Source organism: Eptesicus fuscus, chromosome 8 (assembly GCF_027574615.1).
Source record: "Eptesicus fuscus isolate TK198812 chromosome 8, DD_ASM_mEF_20220401, whole genome shotgun sequence".
Taxonomy (NCBI): Eukaryota; Metazoa; Chordata; class Mammalia; order Chiroptera; family Vespertilionidae; genus Eptesicus; species Eptesicus fuscus.
Genome location: NC_072480.1, coordinates 87,121,001 through 87,139,937, shown reverse-complemented (window position 1 = coordinate 87,139,937; position 18,937 = coordinate 87,121,001). Strand labels below are relative to the sequence as shown.

Genomic DNA, 18,937 nt, shown 5'->3' with positions numbered 1-18,937 from the left:
TCAGCTCTCTGCTAGATTCAAGAAAATGGTACATTTGCAGCTATCTAGGGTTTGTTGCTGTCGTTGTTATAAGGGTGGGAACAATACTTTCTCCATTCTAAGTGAAAACTAGAACTCCCAACTACCTACCTTTTAGCCACACTTTACATATTTTTCTAATTCCAAGAAGGCACACAAAATTGTTTTAAAATGTACACCATAACCAGAATTTTATGTCAAGTTTACCATAGCTATTGAAGGAAATACGTCACATACAAAATAGTTCTTGAGTTTTAACCATGACTTTGTTAAATTTTATCAACATGTAAAATCTGTATTCAATAATTAAGAAGTGTTACATGATGTCACTGTATAACAATTAAACTGTGTACTTCTCTCTGTATATCAAAAAAGGTAAGGAGAATAAAAGTGCATATGATAAAAACACCGTTTACTAAATGCTAAATTTAATTCAATAGACTTTTTACCAAGCTTCTATGTTACCAGCATTGCAAAATTTCAGTTCCTTGAAAATGGAAATTACTTTGACTCTCTACTTGACATGTACAGAGCTTCTATTCTCTGGGCCTCTTATGACACAATCACAAAGGCAATAATACCTACTAGAACCATGACAGCAATGGTCTGGAGAGTTGATCTGTATAATAACATGCCACCAAAAATACAAATTAAAATCAGGACAATCTTTGTTTTCTACAAGGCAGGCAAAGTCAACTAAAAACATCCAGGACTAGGGAGGGTGAAGAAATAGATACCTTCTCATACACTGCTGTGAAGGGATAAATTGGTTCAAATTTTATGATGGGTATCAGGCAAGCTGTTGAAAATTTTTAAAATATGCCTATGTTTTGACCCAGCAATTCTACTAAGAAAAAAAAAAAAACTACAATAAGGAGATGATTAGGCAAGTGTACATATATACTTATGTGCAAGGATTGAGCATTATTTATAATAGCATATAGAAAAAAATAAAACAAAACAAAAAAACAACCTAAATTTCTATCTGTGGAACATCAGAAAAATGGTTTCAAGTACATCCATAAAAACTGAATAGCATATAGCCATTAAAAATAATAAAACAGCATCAGAGACTCTAGGGAAGAAGCTATTGGGAGGGGTCCTAAATTTTAAGGATCAAATTGAAACTGTTTAAGCTTCTAGACAGAAAAGAACAAGATACCAGCATGGGGTAAAGTCAGATTGTCATCGGCTTTGGTGAAATACCAATAAACATTAAATAACTGTAAAAGACCAGTGCAAATCTAGATCTGAGGCAAATTAGGCCTCAGACTGCTAAATTGGCTTTGTTTCTTTGCTATCTGTCTAATCAAATGCAAAACTACAGATCCACTGAGTCAATCACCAGATAGCTAAGTAAAGGTAAATAAGTAACCAGATAAGATTAAACACCGAGTATTTTGGTGCTTTTTTTCATCTTTTCAATGCTACTAACAACAGCTAACGTTACTGTCACTATTATTCTTTTTTTTTTTTTCAGGATTTATTTATTTTTAAAATCTTTATTTTTGAAAATATTACATAGGTCCTCCCCCACACACATTAACCTCTTCCAGCCCACTCCTGTCCCGCCCCCAGACCCTCACCACCCCACAATTGTCTGTGTCCACACGTTATACATATATGCATACAAGGTCATTGGTTGATCTCTACCAACCACCTCCCACTGTTACTCTTATTCTTACTATGTGCCAGGTTCCATTCTAAGTTCTAAGCACTTTTATTTATATTAACTCATGTAATCCCCTTAAGGGCCATAGGATACAGGTACCATTATTCCTATTTTATAGATAAGGAATCTCAGACAGACAGGGGTTAAATAACTTGCCTAAGTTAGTAAAGGGAAGAGCTAAGATTTAAACCTACAGTTTGACTATTCAGACTATCCTCTTGACCACTGCATTTATACTGCCTCTAAATTAATAAGATCCTGATTTAAGGAAATACTAAAAATGCCTTTGTAAAATTAGATACATACCTAGGTCCAACTATTCTGTGTTCAATCAAATTCTATTTGATTTGTTAAAAATAAAATAAAATTTGATTTTTAAAATTACTATACAATAAATTCTCTTCTTACTTAAGCTATCTCTCATTGTAGGATATTTGCTTCTATTACAGAAGGAATAAAAGATGGTTCTTCAGAGACTGAATACTTGCTCACATAAGATTTCCACTTTATAGCTAAGACTGCCACCTAGTGGGCCACAGCAAAAATCTTTATCAATAAAATCAAGACAAAGAACTTTGAGGTATAAAATACAAAACACACAAAAACATAGGAAGACAAATATTAAGATACTAGAGGCCTGATGCACGAATTCATGCACGGGTGGGGTCCCTCGGCCTAGCCAGCGATGGGGGCCATCTTGCCCAGTCCCGATGGGGGCCAGCTGGCCGGGGAGGGACGGCAGGAGGGCTCCAGAGCGTGTCCAGCCCTCTCGCCCAGTCCCGATCGGCCGGACCCCAGCAGCAAACTAACCTACCGGTCAGAGAGCCTGCCCCCTGGTAGTCATTGCGCATCACAGTGATTGGTCGAGCAGTCAGACACTTAGCATATTACGCTTTTATTATATAGGAATGTATCAACTTTCAATGAGACTTTTCTGGAAACTCACATTTTCCATAATTAACAATTTTTTTTAATTAGTGATTTATGAAATACTGATGCTTTCAAATAAAAGAACAGTGCCTCACCCCTGAGGTTCCTGTGGGTAACTGTTCTCCCTAGGGCCTTACAGCACTGTATGAAGACCACAATGACAATATGCAGCATGTTGTACTATATGTGTTCCCGTGTCATTCCTTCCTCAGCCTATAAGTTCAAGGACAGAAACCTTATTCACTTTAATGTCCCTTGTATCGATAAATGGCTTGAATGCAAAAGTGCATGAAAAAAGTTTGAAGAGCCCTGGCTGGTGTGTCAGTGGTTAGAGCATCAGCCCAGGACCAAAGGGTCTCGAGTTCGATTCCCAGTAAAGGGCATGCAACTGGGTGCAGGTTTGTTCTGCAGCCCTGGTCGGGGAGCCTGCAAGAGGCAACCAATCTATATGTTTCCCTCACATCTATGTCTGTCTGTCTGTCTCTCTCCCCCTCCCCCACCTTCCCCTACACTCTATCTAAAAACAATGGAAAAATATCAACTGAGGATTTTTTAAAGAGAAGTCAGAAGACAATCTATCTTAATTTTTGCCTATTTTATAAACATAAGCTGTACCTTTTTAAAAATCCTCACCAGAGGATAGTTTTTTATTACTATTGGTTTTTAGAGAGAGGTAAGGATAGTGGAAAAAGGGGAAGAGAGAAACAGAAACATCGATGTGAGAAACATCAATCTGTTGACTCCCCTACATACCCCAAACAAGAATTGAACCCGTAACCTAGGCATATGCCCTGACCAGGAATCGAACCCACAACCTTTTGATGTACGGGACGATGCTCCAACCAATTGAGCAACCGGGCCAGGGCCATATGCTGTACCTTTATTTTTTTAATATACTTTATTGATTTTTTACAGAGAGGAAGGGAGAGGGAGAGTTAGAAACATCGATGAGAGAGAAACATCAATCAGCTGCCTCCTGCACACCCCCCACTGGGGATGTGCCCACAACCAAGGTACATGCCCTTGACCGGAATCGAACCTGGGACCCTTGAGTCCACAGGCCGACGCTCTATCCGCTGAGCCAAACCGGTCAGGGCAATATATGCTGTACCTTTAATAGAATTCTCAACCCTGGCAATTTGCTCCCAGGGAACATTTAGTAAGGTCTGGGACCTTTCTGACTGTCACAGTTTGAGGGAAAGTATGCTACTGGCATCTAAAGGCAGGGATGCTGCTAAACATCCTACAGTGTACAGTGACAACCCCAACACCAAAAAACACTCAGCTATAAATATCAATACTGACAAGGTTGAATAGCCTGCTTCCTCCTAACCATTTTTCCTAGAAAGTATACAGATTAATAAAAAATACCAGTTTACAATGATAAACCGAGCCTAGAACCCAATTGTTTTACATCAGAAACTTATTTTTATATTGGTTTAATACACACAGGCTTTTTCTAGAAACATACAGTATATAATGTATATAGAATATAGTATGATTAACCTTTGTAAATCAAAACTGCACTTTGTATTTCTCAGATCTTTACAAAGAATTCTTTATCACTTAAAGGAAAATACCAATTATGACATGTAAGTTGCCAATGCATCACAATTGTATTAGTCTATTTGTAGCCACCACGTTGTAGACAAAAAAAAAACACAAAAACAGTTTTATGGAAAGTAACTTCACAGGGTAATCTGATCATAAGTTCCTAACTGGGCAGGTCATGGTGGGCAATCATATAATTTCTTCAGTAAAAGTTTTATCTTTTGTCTTAAGCAAGCCCTGTCCATGTTTCTGTGCATCCAGGCTGACATACCTATATTTGAAAGGCCTCTTATCAGACCCTTCCTTCTAAAGTGTGACCACCATGATGAAAACACATCATCTTGTTAACTATCCTATAATCCACCCCCTGCCTTGCTTTCTCCCCGCTTCATGTAACCTTCCTTAGTTCCAACGATAAAAGCTGCTACAAACTGTCATTTCTTAGAAGAACTTTCTCTCAGTCTACTGAGATCTTACTTCCAGGTGTTATCTTCTATTTGGCTCAAATAAATTCTTATAAAAAGTCTCTACAGGTCTGGATGTGTCTTACATCCAAAAAGCTTTACATTTAGCAAGATAAATGAGGAATATAACAGGAGATCATTAACTACTTATTGGAGCTGCTGGTGAACAAATGAAGATGAGGGGAAAATGGCGTGCTCCAAGACAGCAGTCGCCAACCGGTGGTCCGTGGACCACTGGTGGTCCGTGAGGTCCGAAAGGTTGGCGACCGCTGCTCCCAGAGAACATGAAAGATCCTTCCCCCTTCCCACATACTATTCCCAATGCATCCCTCCCATCTGGCTGTTCCTGAGTTTTATCCTATCTAATAAAGGAGTAATATGCAAATTGACCATACCTCCGCTACAAAGATGGCGGCCCACATAGCACCAGGGTGGGACGCTAGCGTCCCACTCACAGGCCGCAGAGGGAGGAAGAGCTGCAGACAGAACGCTGGGCTGCTGGGCCGGGGGCACGCTCAGAGCCGCCACCCGCGCAGCTTGGAACATGCCCCCGGCCCAGCAGACAGAAGCCCAGCTGACAGAAAGCAGGCAGTGGGCTGGGGGTGAGCTCTGAGCCACCACCACGCGACTTGGGACAGGCCAAACAGACAGACGCTGGGCCAGGGGCTGCTCAGAGCCAGGGCTGCTCAGAGCCGCCACTGCGCAGCTTGGGACACAACCCCGACCCAGCAGACAGAAGCCCAGCTGACAGAAAGTGGGCGGTGGGCCGGGGGTGAGCTCTGAGCCGCCGCAGTGTGATTTGGGACACGCCAAACGGACAGATGCTGGGCCGGGGGCTGCTCAGAGCCGGCGCTGCACGGCTTGGAACACCCCCCCCCCCCCCCCCGGCACAGCAGACAGAAGCCCAGCTGACAGAACCAGGGCCGGGGGGCTGCTCAGAGTCGGCACTGCGCGGCTTGGGACACACCCCCGGCCCAGTAGATGGAAGCCCAGCTGACAGAACTGGGCCACTGGGCCAGGGGCTGCTCAGAGCCAGGGCTGTTTGGTGGCCCACATAGCACCAGGGTGGGACACTAGCGTCCCACTCACAGGCCGCAGAGGGAGGAAGAGCTGCAGACAGAACGCTGGGCTGCTGGGCCGGGGGCTGCTCAGAGCTGCCACTGCGCAGTTTGGGACACGCCCCCAGCCCAGCAGACAGAAGCCCAGCTGACAGAAAGCGGGCAGTGGGCCGGGGGTGAGCTCTGAGCCGCAGCAGCACGACTTGGGACACGCCAAACAGACAGACGCTGGGCCAGGGGCTGCTCAGAGTCAGGGCTGCTCAGAGCCGCCACTGCGCAGCTTGGGACACGCCTCTGGCCCAGCTGACAGAAAGTGGGCGGTGGGCCGGGGTTGAGCTCTGAGCCGCCGCAGTGCGACTTGGGACACGCCAAGCGGACAGATGCTGGGCCGGGGGCTGCTCAGAGCCGGGGCTGCTCAGAGCTGGGGCTGCTCAGAGCCGGGGCTGCTCAGAGCCACCGCTGCGCAGCGGGACACGTCCCCGGCCCAGCAGATAGAAGCCCAGCTGACAGAAAGCAGGCGGTGGGCTGGGGGTGAGCTCTGAGCCGTGGGACACGCCAAGCGGACAGACACTGGGCCAGGGAGCGATGCTGCGCAGCTTGGGACACGCCTCCGGCCCAGTAGACAGAAGTTCAGCTGACAGAAAGGGGGGCCGCTGGGCTGGGGGCATGCCCCTGGCAGCCCCCCACAGTGCGGCTTGGGGCATGCCCCCAGCCCAGTGGACGAAAGCCCTGCAGAAACAATGAAGGGGGTCCTCTGTGCATGAACTGCAGAAGAAACACCTTTTCTGAAGGCTCACTGGCTAAGCTCCCTGTAAGCTGCCTCTCACAGTGTTCTTAGTAACTTGAGTAATAAGAACCTAAGAAGGTGTTCTAAGGTTTTTCCACCACACTCCTGGAGGAAAAACGAAGGTCCGCTGCTGGAGGGCTAAGAAATGTCATATCCTGCCCTAGCCAGTTTGGCTCAGTGGATAGAGCCTCGGCCTGCCCACCGCAGGGTCCAGGTTCGATTCTGATCAAGGGCATGTACCTAGGTTGCAGGCTCCTCCCTAGCCAAGGCCCAGGTCAGGGCTCATGCAGGAGGCAACCAATCGAAATGTCCCTCTCACATTGATGTTTCTCTCGTCTTTCCCTCTCTCTTCCAAGCTCTGTAAAAATCAATGGAAACATATCCTCAGGTGAGGATAAAAAAGAAAGGAAGAAAAGAAATGTCATATCCTATGAAAGACACATCTTGAAAGTGCCTAAAGAAAGCTGTCATTTTTTCATGGTGAAGGGACTGGAGTCTGTGTTGGTGAAAACACCTTGGTGGCTGTGACAGTGGCAGCAGCAGCGGGGTGATGGGGCTGGTGCCTTTCCCTGATCAGCCCAGTCACCTCCCGCAGGGGAAGGCCAGACTGCGGCTTAGGCCCGCTCCCCATCAGTAGGACATCTCCTGAGGGCTCCCAGTCTGTCAGAGGGGGCAGGCTTGGCTGAAGGACCCCCCACCCGCCAGTGCACGAATTTCGTGCACTGGGCCTCTAGTCCTTATATAATAAACAGTAATCTAGTCTCTAAGTATGCTCACTTTAGGGACACTCCCTCTCTTTCTAAAAGTTGCTTAAGATTTTACAAGGTTTTTTAAAATAGTACTGATGTATTTGTCAGTGAAGGCAAAAATCCCACTGATCTGATCCCATCCTAAGTGTGGTGATTTAACCTTCTGTGAGAAGCCTGAGTCAAATGGAAAAGCCCAACCGAGCTCTCAGCCAGCAGTCAACTGCCAGCCATCAGACATCATGTACAGCTGAGCCTTCACCACCAGCTGCCATTTGACTGCAAACACAAATATTTAGAGATGCCAAGTAAGAATTGCTCTCAGTTGAGCCCAAACATGGAATGAAGATAATTATTAATTAATAAGTTGTTGTTTTAACACCCTACATTTGGGATGAATTGTTACACAGCAATGGAAAACTAGAATACCTTCTCATTCAATCACTTGTTTTTATTTGTTATCTTTACCACATGTATATATCATTAAGAATAAATTAAGCCCTGGCCGGTTTGGCTCAGGGGATAGAGCCACAGCCTGAGGACTGAAGGGTCCCAGGTTCAATTCCGGTCAAGGGCACATGCCCGGGTTGCGGGATCAGTCCCCCTTAGTGAGTGTGCAAAATCTTAATAATGATACACTAGGTAGTGATATTTCATGTAACTTTTGTTTTATCTTTTTTTATTTATGTTAAAATTATCATTTATTCTAAATAATTTAACAAAGAAAAATTACATGCTATAAAATGAAGAAACTTAAAAATTTTCAGAGTCCTGAATATTGTGATACTTTCACAAAGCTATAATCCTTACTAATAAAAGCCTAAGTGGTTGTCACGCCGTGATGCCCTCACGCCGTCACAAAATGGCTGTGTAACAGCAGGCGCGTGCAGGTAGGCAGGGCTGGGCTTAAGGCTGCGTGCGTGGCACAGAGCCTGCCTGGGAGTCCCGCCTCCTCCTGGCATGGAGGCAGGACCCTCGGCTCCGGCCTACCTCTTTGGGGCAATCCATAGAGGAGCCCTGGATGGGTGGGCGGGGCCTAACTCTTTGGGGCAATCCATTGTGGGGCTCTCGCACTGTGACAGAGCACAGGCCAGGCTGGGGGACCCTCCCCCCACCAGTACATGAATTTCATGCACCGGGCCTCTAGTTTTATATAAAATAAAATGTTTTCTAAAAGTTGCTTAAGATTTTACAAGGTTTTTAAAAATAGTGCTGATGTATTTGTCAGTGAAGGCAAAAATCCCATTGATCTGATCCCATCCTAAGTGTGGTGATTTAGCACTATAGCATGGACAGAATTATCTGTATTATTTTGTTCATCCCAAAGACACACCTCTAGTTCCCATCAAAAAGAAAAGAAAAAAGTAATCTCCCTCCTTATCCAATATGATAATCAAAAGAGCAAGTTACTTAAGAGAGTATCAGTCACCAACAACTTGTTCCCAACCTGCATAAAGTTTTCATATCAAGATACGATGTAGTATTTTTAAAAATAATCAAGAAATAAACTCTTGCTGAAACTGGTTTGGCTCAATGGATAGAACGTCGGTCTGCGGACTGAAAGGTCCCAGGTTCGATTCCGGTCAAGGGCATGTACATTGGCTACGGGCACATCCCTGGTAGGGGGTGTGCAGGAGGCAGCTGGTCGATGATTCTCTCTCATCGATGTTTCTAGCTCTCTATCCCTCTCCCTTCCTCTCTGTAAAAATCAATAAAATATATTAAATAAATAAATAAACTCTTTTTTTGGTACAACTGAACTACAAGCTTAAGAAATCATAAAATATAGGCATCATGCTATACAGGCAGTCCTCGGGTTACGTCGGACTCGACATACATCGTTTCGTGGTTACATCACCATCTCCCATTTACAGTCTTTATTAAAAAAAAAAAAAAAAGAGTTCTATCATTTAGACGTATGTACATATGTGCTTTATGTTTTTTATTATTTATTTACCACAAGTAAAGGTCAGGAATTGTTATCTTTCTTTTAAATTTTTTTTTTACTGTTTCACTTCATTACTGCTGTGTATGTGTTCCATGTGAGTGATGTAGGTGCTTTTGTACGTGGGTTCCGACTTATGGCGAAAATCGCATTACATCACGCGGTAGGAACAGATCTCCCACATAAACGGAAGACCTAATGTATAGGCAAACTGCTATACCATGACTGCAAGTGCTACAATTAACCTAAACTCTTTCAAATTACAAATTGTGTTCTGAGAATCAATGTTAGGAGTTATTAGCTCTGAGATGACAATGCAAAAAAAAAAAGAAAAGAAAAGCAGTATTATAAAATTTGAGTTATAATTGTATTATATTATAAATTTTGTCACCTTAAATTTGTAACATACTTGCAAACTAAAGAAACTATTATTACAGAAAGTCTTACCTTCGTCCACAGAAAATTGACAGCTTTTATCATTGAAGAAAAGAATTTTCTTCTTATCAGGACGATTTACAAATAATATCTGGTCCCCTAAAGCCTTCAAGATAAAGAAAAATTTTTCAGTTAACTCCAAATTACTTTACCAACACCATCAACACCCAATTATTTTTCTTTATTTCTGTTTTTTTTTTTTTTACAACAAAGGACTCCCATTTCTTTTAACCCTCAGTATATCAATTTCAGCTCTTGAGTTTCTTGAGCAGTCTGACTATAATTAAGAGTTGATATTTCAAGACGTTTATTCTTAGAGGTCTTCCAAAGTAAGAAAAAAATACCTATTTTAAAACAGAATAAAATTCAGTATGTGTGATAATTACAATTTGGGACCACAGGACTTTTTTATTAATCTAAGAAAAATGGTAGGATTTTAGTGTTTTTACTTTTCCCTCTACCTTGAAATATTTTGCTACTTACTAATCATTACACCTCAATTATTTCCAAATATGTTTTAAAAGCTAAAATAAGAAAATGGAAGAATGATCAAATCACCTAGAATTGTAATGCTATAGTGAAATAGCCACATTTCAGTTTTCTTATTGCCCAAATAACTGCATCATCCACCAAGAAAATATAAAAGACTAGGGAGACGTTATTGTCTTTCACCTTTCTTGAGCACAGCTGACAATTCAGAATTTATTTTCTACTACTCAGAGCAATGACAAGAAAACTGAAAGATGTTTCACTATTATTAATGAGTGAGAACAAGAATGAAAAAGCCTGAGAGCAGCACTTTAGACCAGCGGTCGCCAACGGGTGGTCCATGAGGTCTGAAAGGTTGGCGACCGCTGCTTTAGACTCTACTAACAGTAAAATGCATCACAGAAATGGTCTCAAAATAGAAGTGCTTAGATGACAACACCACAGATGAATAATCTCAAGCTTACAAATCAATGTGAACAACCTATTTCAAAAGACATAAAGGAAATAAAGTTACTTATTTTTTACTCAGTTAGTTATTCAACAGGAAGGACTTCATCATACAATATTGTGTGATAAGAATCTTTGCCATCTCACTTTGCTAAAAGGACATATAATAATATTCTTTCATCTTTCTGATGTTTGCCAATATATACTTGGTACAAAGGCTTGCTATGCTAAATCCTTATTAAAATGTAAACTAAATCTGTTTTCACCATCCCTTTATTTTTATGTAAATTATTCATAACATGGCTTAAAATATTTTTGTAAATAATAAAATAGACTCCATTGCACCCAGGTAGTAAGAACAGAATAAACATTCTGGGTTCAAACAATTTAGAAATAATCCCTCCTAAAAATGAAATAGACTACGCTTTTCATGACCCCTTAAGCTCTAATCCTTAGGGAACACAGCCACTAAAGATAAGGTGTCAGAGTAACTTTACATCACAAAATTGTCTAAAATAGAATAAACAATTACCAGTTTATGCCACTGTTCTACTTAAGAATGTAATGAAAAGCCTACTGCATAGTAATAATGCTGGTCCCTAAGAAAAAAATGGGAGGAAAAAAACAAAAAAACAGAAGGAAACATAGCTAGGAAACATAGCACTCTCACCCGTTAAGCTAGGATTCAGTAGTTCTACGTTTTTAACATCTACAGAGTACATAATTTATATACTTTGGTCACATTTTATTTGCAGCATTTCTGCAGGTTAAGCTTACCAGTAGATACTTTTTAAGTTAAAAATCTTAAAAGGGTCAGGCTTCTAGCAATGGTCAAGTAGCTCCTAAGGGACCAACTCTCCCACAGAAAATTACTATAAATTCTGGACATTTTTCAAAAAAGTAAAAGAGCTAAAAGAACAAAACAGATCATATGCCACCCACTGTAGAAAAGAAAGTCTGGAGTGCATTCTAGCCAAGATACCTGATCACTTAAAAACAAAACCAACAAACTAAAACATTCTTTGGAGGAGTAAAACAGAATCCTGGGTCTTCATACTGATAGCTCACAATGTTCAGTAAACAGAACATTATCTAACAGAAATTTATTAGATATATGAAGAAACAGGAAATTCAACAGACAAAGAGTCAGTGCAGACCAGCTCCAAGATGAAATTAGAAGAGGAGGATTTTAAAGCAACTATATAAGAAATTAAACTCAAGGGGGCAATGGGAAATTTGCTTGTAAAGAATGAAATGAAATTTCAAAAAAGAAACCATAAAGAATAAAGAGTCTAGAAATGAAAAATATATTATCTAAAATAAAAAATTCACCAATTGGGCTTAACAAATTGGAAGTAAAGAAAAGTTAGTGGACTTAACAATAGATCAATAGAACAAACAAAAAACAGGTTGGAAAAATATATATAAACAGAGCCTCAGAAATTTGTGGGATAACACCAAAAGGTCTAATATATGTAACTGAATTACCAAGAGGTAGAGGAGAGAAAGGAGTAATTTTTTACAACAGGTAACAAAAATAATGAACCTGCTTACAGATTAGCATCGATCATCAGTAACTGAAGAACAGAGACTAGCAGCCTTTCCCTGTGAGTTCCAAATTTAAACGGGAAATGTAATCTGTATGACTTTCTTTTAAATTCTCACTCAAGCATATGTTTTTATTGATTTTTAAGAGAGACAGAGAGACATCAATGCAAGAGAAACATACATCAGTTGCCTCCCATATTGCGCCTGACCTAGAATGGAACCTACCACCTTTTGGTGTATGGGACAATGTTGTAACCAACTGAACCACCCGGCCAGGGCAAAACTTTCCAGAAACATTCTGAAGAGTCAAAAAATCACACATATCATCACCACAAAAGGGAGCTGTCACAGGTACACAAAAATGGCTGTGCTCTGTAGCACAAACACAAATTTCAAATTTTCAACTGCCCCACCACAACCCCAAGTATATATGATGGAGGCTTTAAAAATAAAAATTTAGCCCCAGCCAGGTGGCTTGGTTGGTTGGAGTGTTGTCCCATACACCAAATGATTGTGGTCCAATGCCCGGTCAGGATTCATATGGGAGGCAACAGATCAATGTTTCTCACATCAATGCTTCTCTCTAATATCCTCAGGTGAAGATAAACATAAAAATTTAAAAATTCTTGCTTTTTTAAAAAAGCAAAATGACATTATTAATTCAAATTATATTAAAGCATAGAAAGAAAAGTTACCTTGACAGCTTTCTGGGAATTGGGCAGTCCTTCCTCTATGTCTTCTAGAAGAATTCCTCCTAAGCCTCGCTGGTCATGCTTATCTAAGAGCCTAAGCAGAGCCTTCTTATCTTTTAAGTTGTACTTGGGCTTGAAGGCATACTTCCCATCTATTACTTCAATTTTGGGATTATTGACTAATGCCTGTAACAGTGACACAATTTGAATATATTAACAAAAGAAAAGCTCACATATACTTTCTTAAACTCTACTAATTATTTTAAAAATACAATACCCAATTAATGGCAAATTAAAAATATCTTATGTATATCAACTAGTAGATCTAAAATACTGGACATCCATGATCCAAAATAATAGACTATAGAGATCAGCATGGTGCTCACATTTTATAAAAGAAAATTAATTACATAAATTATTTGGATGAGAAATTAACTATTTTATCACAACTACTTTGAAGAAAGCTATACCCATATTCTTTTGGAAAACCAAAGAGGTAAGAATCAATAAAATAGCTATTAACATTAATAGACAAAGTGAACTGGGTATTGCCTATCCCACTCTCAAAAGTATATAGTTTATTGCATATTGTCATTATGGAATAAACACTACACTGGGATGAAGATATCAACAGCCAGTCTGCCCCACTTGGTATTAAATGGCACTAGCAGCTGTGGAAGGAAATGAAAAGGATCAAACTAGTGCATATAAGAATGAAACTGAGTAGCAACATAGGAATTACTGAATACGATTATGTTCCTAGTCAGTTCTGTTGTATAGCAAATATCAGAAGAAAACTCTTCAAGAAAGAGCAACCCTGTTTTCTTTTGCAGCTGCCAGCCTGACCCTGAAAGGAGAACAAAAAGAAACAAAGAAGGAGGGAGAATAAAATAGTAATAAATGTAATCTTTAATATCTGTAGTCTGTGCAATTCCAAGATTAGGTATAGCAACAAAATTTAAATGTGGATTACCACTATTTGTATATCATTAATACAATGAGCTACAATGATAGTGATTAACTGGTTCATTTATATTATGAAAATCAAGAAAAATATTTCACTTGGTAAAATAAATTAACTGAATTATATTTTAAGAATTTTACATTTGGTCTTTAAAATATAGCACTGGTCCTAGAAAACAGCCTTCTAAATTGTCACTTCATATTTAAACAGAAAAGAAACAAATATCTGAATTTTTAAACTGCTATACATTTCCAAATTAGCATGGTCACCGATTGGTTTGGGGTTCCTTTTCTTTCAATGCTGTGTTTACATACACAATGTTCATAATTATTCTTCCAAGTTACCTAGTACAGGCAGTAACATAAAACTATCAAATCATACTAATAGTAATACTATAACAAATATCTCACTGAACAAAATATCTTGCTATCCCTACAATACCTCATGCTTTCAATGTCCCAAAACATTTGTAAAAACAATACAATTTCCCAACACATACATTATAAATTCAGCAATTCAAAATAAGCAACAATAATTTTGTAAAAACTAAATGGAGCCTGGCCAGTGTTGCCAAATGGTTAGGCATCAGTCCATAAAACAAGAGCTCCCTGGTTCCATTCCCGGTCAGTCAGGGCACACGCCCAGGTTGCGGGCTCAATCCCTAGTAAGGTTGTTCAGTAGGCATAAGATCAATGATTCTCTCTAATCTTGGATGTTTCTATCCCTCTTCTTCTCCCTTCCTCTCTCTAAAAATATCAATAAAAACGTATTTTTTAAAAAAAAAAAACAACACAAAAAACTTGCTGGGCCAGAATGGCTCAGTGATTGTCAACCTGTGAAACAGGAGATCACGTTTTGATACTCAGTCAGGGCACATGCCCAGGTTGCACAATCAGTCCCCAGTAGGGAGCATGAAGAAGGCAGCTGATCAATGATTCTCTCTCATCATTGATATTTCTATCTCTCTCCCTCTCCCTTTCTCTCTGAAATCAATAAAAATATTTTTTAATTAAAAAACAAAAATAAATGGAATACAATGGCTGAATTTTTATAACTTTTATGCTAAAGTCTTTGACACTTTTAAACAGATATATAAGACTAGAGGCCCGTTGCACGAAGATTCATGCAATAGGCCTTCTTTCCCCTGGCTGCTGGCACCGGTTTTCCTCAGGCACCCGGGACCCAGGCCTTCACTCTGGCCGCCGCCTTCTGTCTTCACTCTGGCCGCCGCCTTCTGTCTTTACTCCGGCAGGAGCACTGCTCCTGTAGCTCCCTCCAACCCCCATCCTCCTCCTCATAGCAGGCGTCCCACCCCACCCGGCCATCCCACGCCTGCATGCATGCAGCCCAGAGGCCCGGAGGGGCTGGGGGGCAGGGCCTCCACCATCTTTGACAGGTTGGTTTGCATGCTCACTCCTGGTTGGCTGGTGGGTATCATGAAGTGATGGTCAATTTGCATATTTCTTTTATTAGTGTAGATTATATGAAAATAAAATAATCTTAAAATGTTTACAAAATAAAGACTCTATACCAATTCTTTTATGAAAAAGGAAAAACAATGATCAGTTTCTTTGCACTTGGATGTCGAGTGTGACTCGACACGGTTAGCAGAAGAAAGGAATCGAAAAAGGCAAGCGAGTGCAAAGGGTTAAAAACCCTAGTTACAGCATATATTTCATGGTAATCAACTATTTTTTTTATAATATTTTAAGCCTATTCTTACCTCAGACATTAGCCATTGTTTCTGCTTGAGTCCAATATCTAAATGTTGTGTTTCATCCAAAATTTCTTCTAAAGTTAGAGGATGTGTATCTCCTCGCTGATGACGCGTCTATTTGGGGGGAGATAATATTGGAATTCTTCAATGCTAGATGCATTAAATAATAGTTACAAGTAAATAAATCGTTTCAGTGATGTAGAGCATGGATTATTTGAAGCAGGACAATTATAGTGATGAAAAGAATGGACTATAAAATCAGACAGAACCAGGTTCAAACTCAGAGTTCTATAAAATCAAATGTTAAACTGAGAGAAAATATTTGCAACAACATCACCAGGAACTAATCTTCCTAACATTTTAAGGGTTCCAAAAATCTAACTGGAAAATGACCCAAAGAGAGGAACACATAAATCACAGAAAAAGAAATGCAATGACCTTAAATACAAAACGATACTCAACCTATACCAAGAGATTTTTTTACCTATTACGTTGGCAAAAATCCATGCCTGATGATAAAGGCTGTAAGAAAATACACTCCTCACACACTACATTATGAATACTAATTGAAGAGCATTTGAAATCTTGCTCCCCAGCATATGTCTGCAGTTTGACTCAAATAAACTCATAAAACATTTTTAATACTGTTCTGTTTTTTTAGAGAGAGAGAAAAACATCAATTTGTTGTTTCACTTATTTATGCATTTTTGGTTGATTCTAATATGTGCCCTGCCTGGGGATTGAACCTGCAACTTTGGGTATCATCGGGATGCAGCTCTAACCAACTGAGCTACCTGGCCAGGGCAAAAAATACTAATTGATACAACTCCTAGGGAGGGCAATTTTATAACATAAATATATTTAAACCCTATGACCCAGCAATCCCATTTCTAGGAATTTGCCCTACATAAAAAAGTGACAAAGTCGCACGCAGCAGCAGCATTTGTATAAGGAAAATATTAGAAACAACCCACGTGGCCAATTAAATAAACTAGCACATCTATGCTACTATACAGATGTTAAACAAAATGCAGATGTCTTCTATGTACAAATTTCAAAAGTCATCCAGGACAAATTATTAAATTAAAAAACATAAGCTGACACCAAATGTCAGTGAGAATGTGACTTTTATTCACTGCTGGTGGAAATGCAAAATGGTACAGCTGCTCTGGAAGACAGTTTGGCAGTTTCTTTTGAAATTAAACATACCGTATTTTCCAGCATATAAGACGACTGGGTGTATAAGACAACCCCCAACTTTTCCAGTTAAAATATAGAGTTTGGGATATACTCGCCGTATAAGACTACCCCCTTCCAACGCACACCAAATAAAAATTAAAAAAACATCAGATTTGATTTCAATATGGTAATTTTAATTCAAATGCTTATGACATGCAGGTACTCAGCAGGAAAACTGTGACTTATAAACATAAGGCTGTTTGTCATCAAACATGTAAACATAAAACAGTGCAAGTGGATTAAACTTTTCCTAATTCACTCTAAAGCTGAAAGGAAGGATAAGACAATAAACCCATGGGAGCTGCCATGCTTTGTTTTCTAAGCTGTCAACCAAACTGGAACTGATGATGATAGGAGGAAGATAACAAACAATAGAGAGAGAGCAAGTGCCGGGCAAGTCCCTGGCGAGCTAGCAACGCCCATCATAACGGCAAGCTACGGTATTTTTACAGGTTTTGCTGGCATGACAGTTTCCCTTTAAAAGCCTTCAAAATCCTCCTGTTCGTCATCTGATATCAAAAGTACTACATCACTGACATCTTGTGATACATTTGTAAGGCAGTCATCGTATGGATCGAATTCCTATCAGGTGGTGTGATCTCAGCTTCAGCTTCCTCTTCATCTTGCCACAAGTAGTCGTCCTCCATACCATCTAATGATTTGATATGCCACACTTCTTGAAAGACTTGATTACTGTTTCTGAATCAATATCATTCCAGGCTTTTATGACAAACTTGCACAAAACATCCAACTGTGGAGCACGCATGTTTCCTCCTTTTGTGAATGACTTTTCGCCGCTAACCATCCATTCACTCCACTGTTCTCGAATGCGATCTTTAAATGGCTTGTTTAGGCACACATCCAGTGGCTGTACCAACGATGTCAATCCTGCAGGAATAACTGCCGCATCTGTGTTTGGTCTTGCAAGCCTTTGCTTGGTGCTGGGAGTTAAATGAGCCCTGAACATATCCCACACCAGTAGACTACGTTTTTTAGTAAGTCCACCTGGTCGCCTGCTCCATACATTATCAAGCCATAGCTTTACCCCTTCTTTATCCATCCAGCCTTTTTCATTCACATGTACAAAACAACCAACAGGGAACTTGAGTTTCGGCATTGTTTTTCTTTTAAAAGTAATCATTGGTCTCAGTTTGGCGCCATCAGCTGTGCATCCTAGTACCACTGTAAAACTGGACTTCTCATGTCCTGTTGTTTTAATTAAAATTGTTTCTTCACCTTTTTGATGGACAGTTTTATTTCCAACCATATCAAAATTCATTGAAGTTTCATCCATAGTTCCAATACTACTTAACGCATAGCCATGTTCAGTGCGCTGTTGTATTACGTATCGATGGAAACTATTTACTTTGCTATCAAGATCTGCAGGTAATTTTTGGGCAATTTTCGTCTTTTGCCTCAGTACCATATTATGCCTTCCCATGATCTAGTACACCAGGATACAGTGGCCTTAAATCTGTTGCTGTGATCTGGGTTAGATCTGGCCCACTGAAGTGCAAACAAACGTACAGTAATAGGATACAAGGGCAGGCCAGATGGGTGAAAGAGGCGTGTTTTTCTGGGCACAGTGCCACTCTATCTCTTTTTTCCATACCCCGGGCAACCCGGACGCCTGCAGCTTGCTCCGTCCTTCACTTACACCTTCCCAGTGAGGCACCCCCTCACCTTGTCATCGGGACCACGTTAAGTCACTTCTTTTCACGAATCCTGGTGAGTGGATTTTCTTCTACCGTACTTGTACAGCGCCGCCCTTGCTGCTTTCATAGGTCGCTGCATACGGTGGGGGGGAGCTCAAAAACGGCCGCGGCCGCATCCCCGCCATATGCAGCGAGCACCCAGCCGCACTCCATTCATTTCAGTGGAGCCAGACGGAGACCGTATGCGGCACAAAAAGGAGCCGACCGGAGACACTTGCGGTCTCCGTCCTCTCCGTCCAGCTCCATTGAAATGAATGGAGTGCAGCCGTTTTTTGAGCTCCCCCCACCGTATGCAGCAATCGCAGATTCTCCAGTCCGGCTCGGAAGTTTCAGCACCCGCCCTATAAGACGACACTTATATAAGATGACACCCGACGTATAAGACAACACCTGACTTTTGAGAAGATTTTCCCGTGTTAAAATGTTGTCTTATACGCCGGAAAATATGGTACTCTTCATTATCATATGATCTAGCAATTATGTTCCTTAGTATTTACTCAAAGATGATGAAAACTTATGT

The 18,937-nt window shown here is 40.6% G+C and overlaps 1 protein-coding gene across 7 annotated transcripts in view; it reads right to left on the bottom strand.

Annotated features, from left to right (window-relative positions):
• Nucleotides 1-18,937, bottom strand: part of GTF2E2 (general transcription factor IIE subunit 2) — a 99,346-nt gene that overhangs the window by 45,666 nt on the left and 34,743 nt on the right. For all 7 annotated transcript variants that reach the window (XM_054720072.1, XM_054720073.1, XM_028152574.2 and 4 more), the window contains exons 4-6: nucleotides 15,470-15,577; nucleotides 12,786-12,968; nucleotides 9,619-9,712 (exon numbers count right to left, since the gene is read on the bottom strand). In XM_054720072.1, coding sequence (XP_054576047.1) covers nucleotides 9,619-9,712; nucleotides 12,786-12,968; nucleotides 15,470-15,577 — 385 coding nt within the window. The remainder of the gene's footprint in view (nucleotides 1-9,618; nucleotides 9,713-12,785; nucleotides 12,969-15,469; nucleotides 15,578-18,937) is intronic.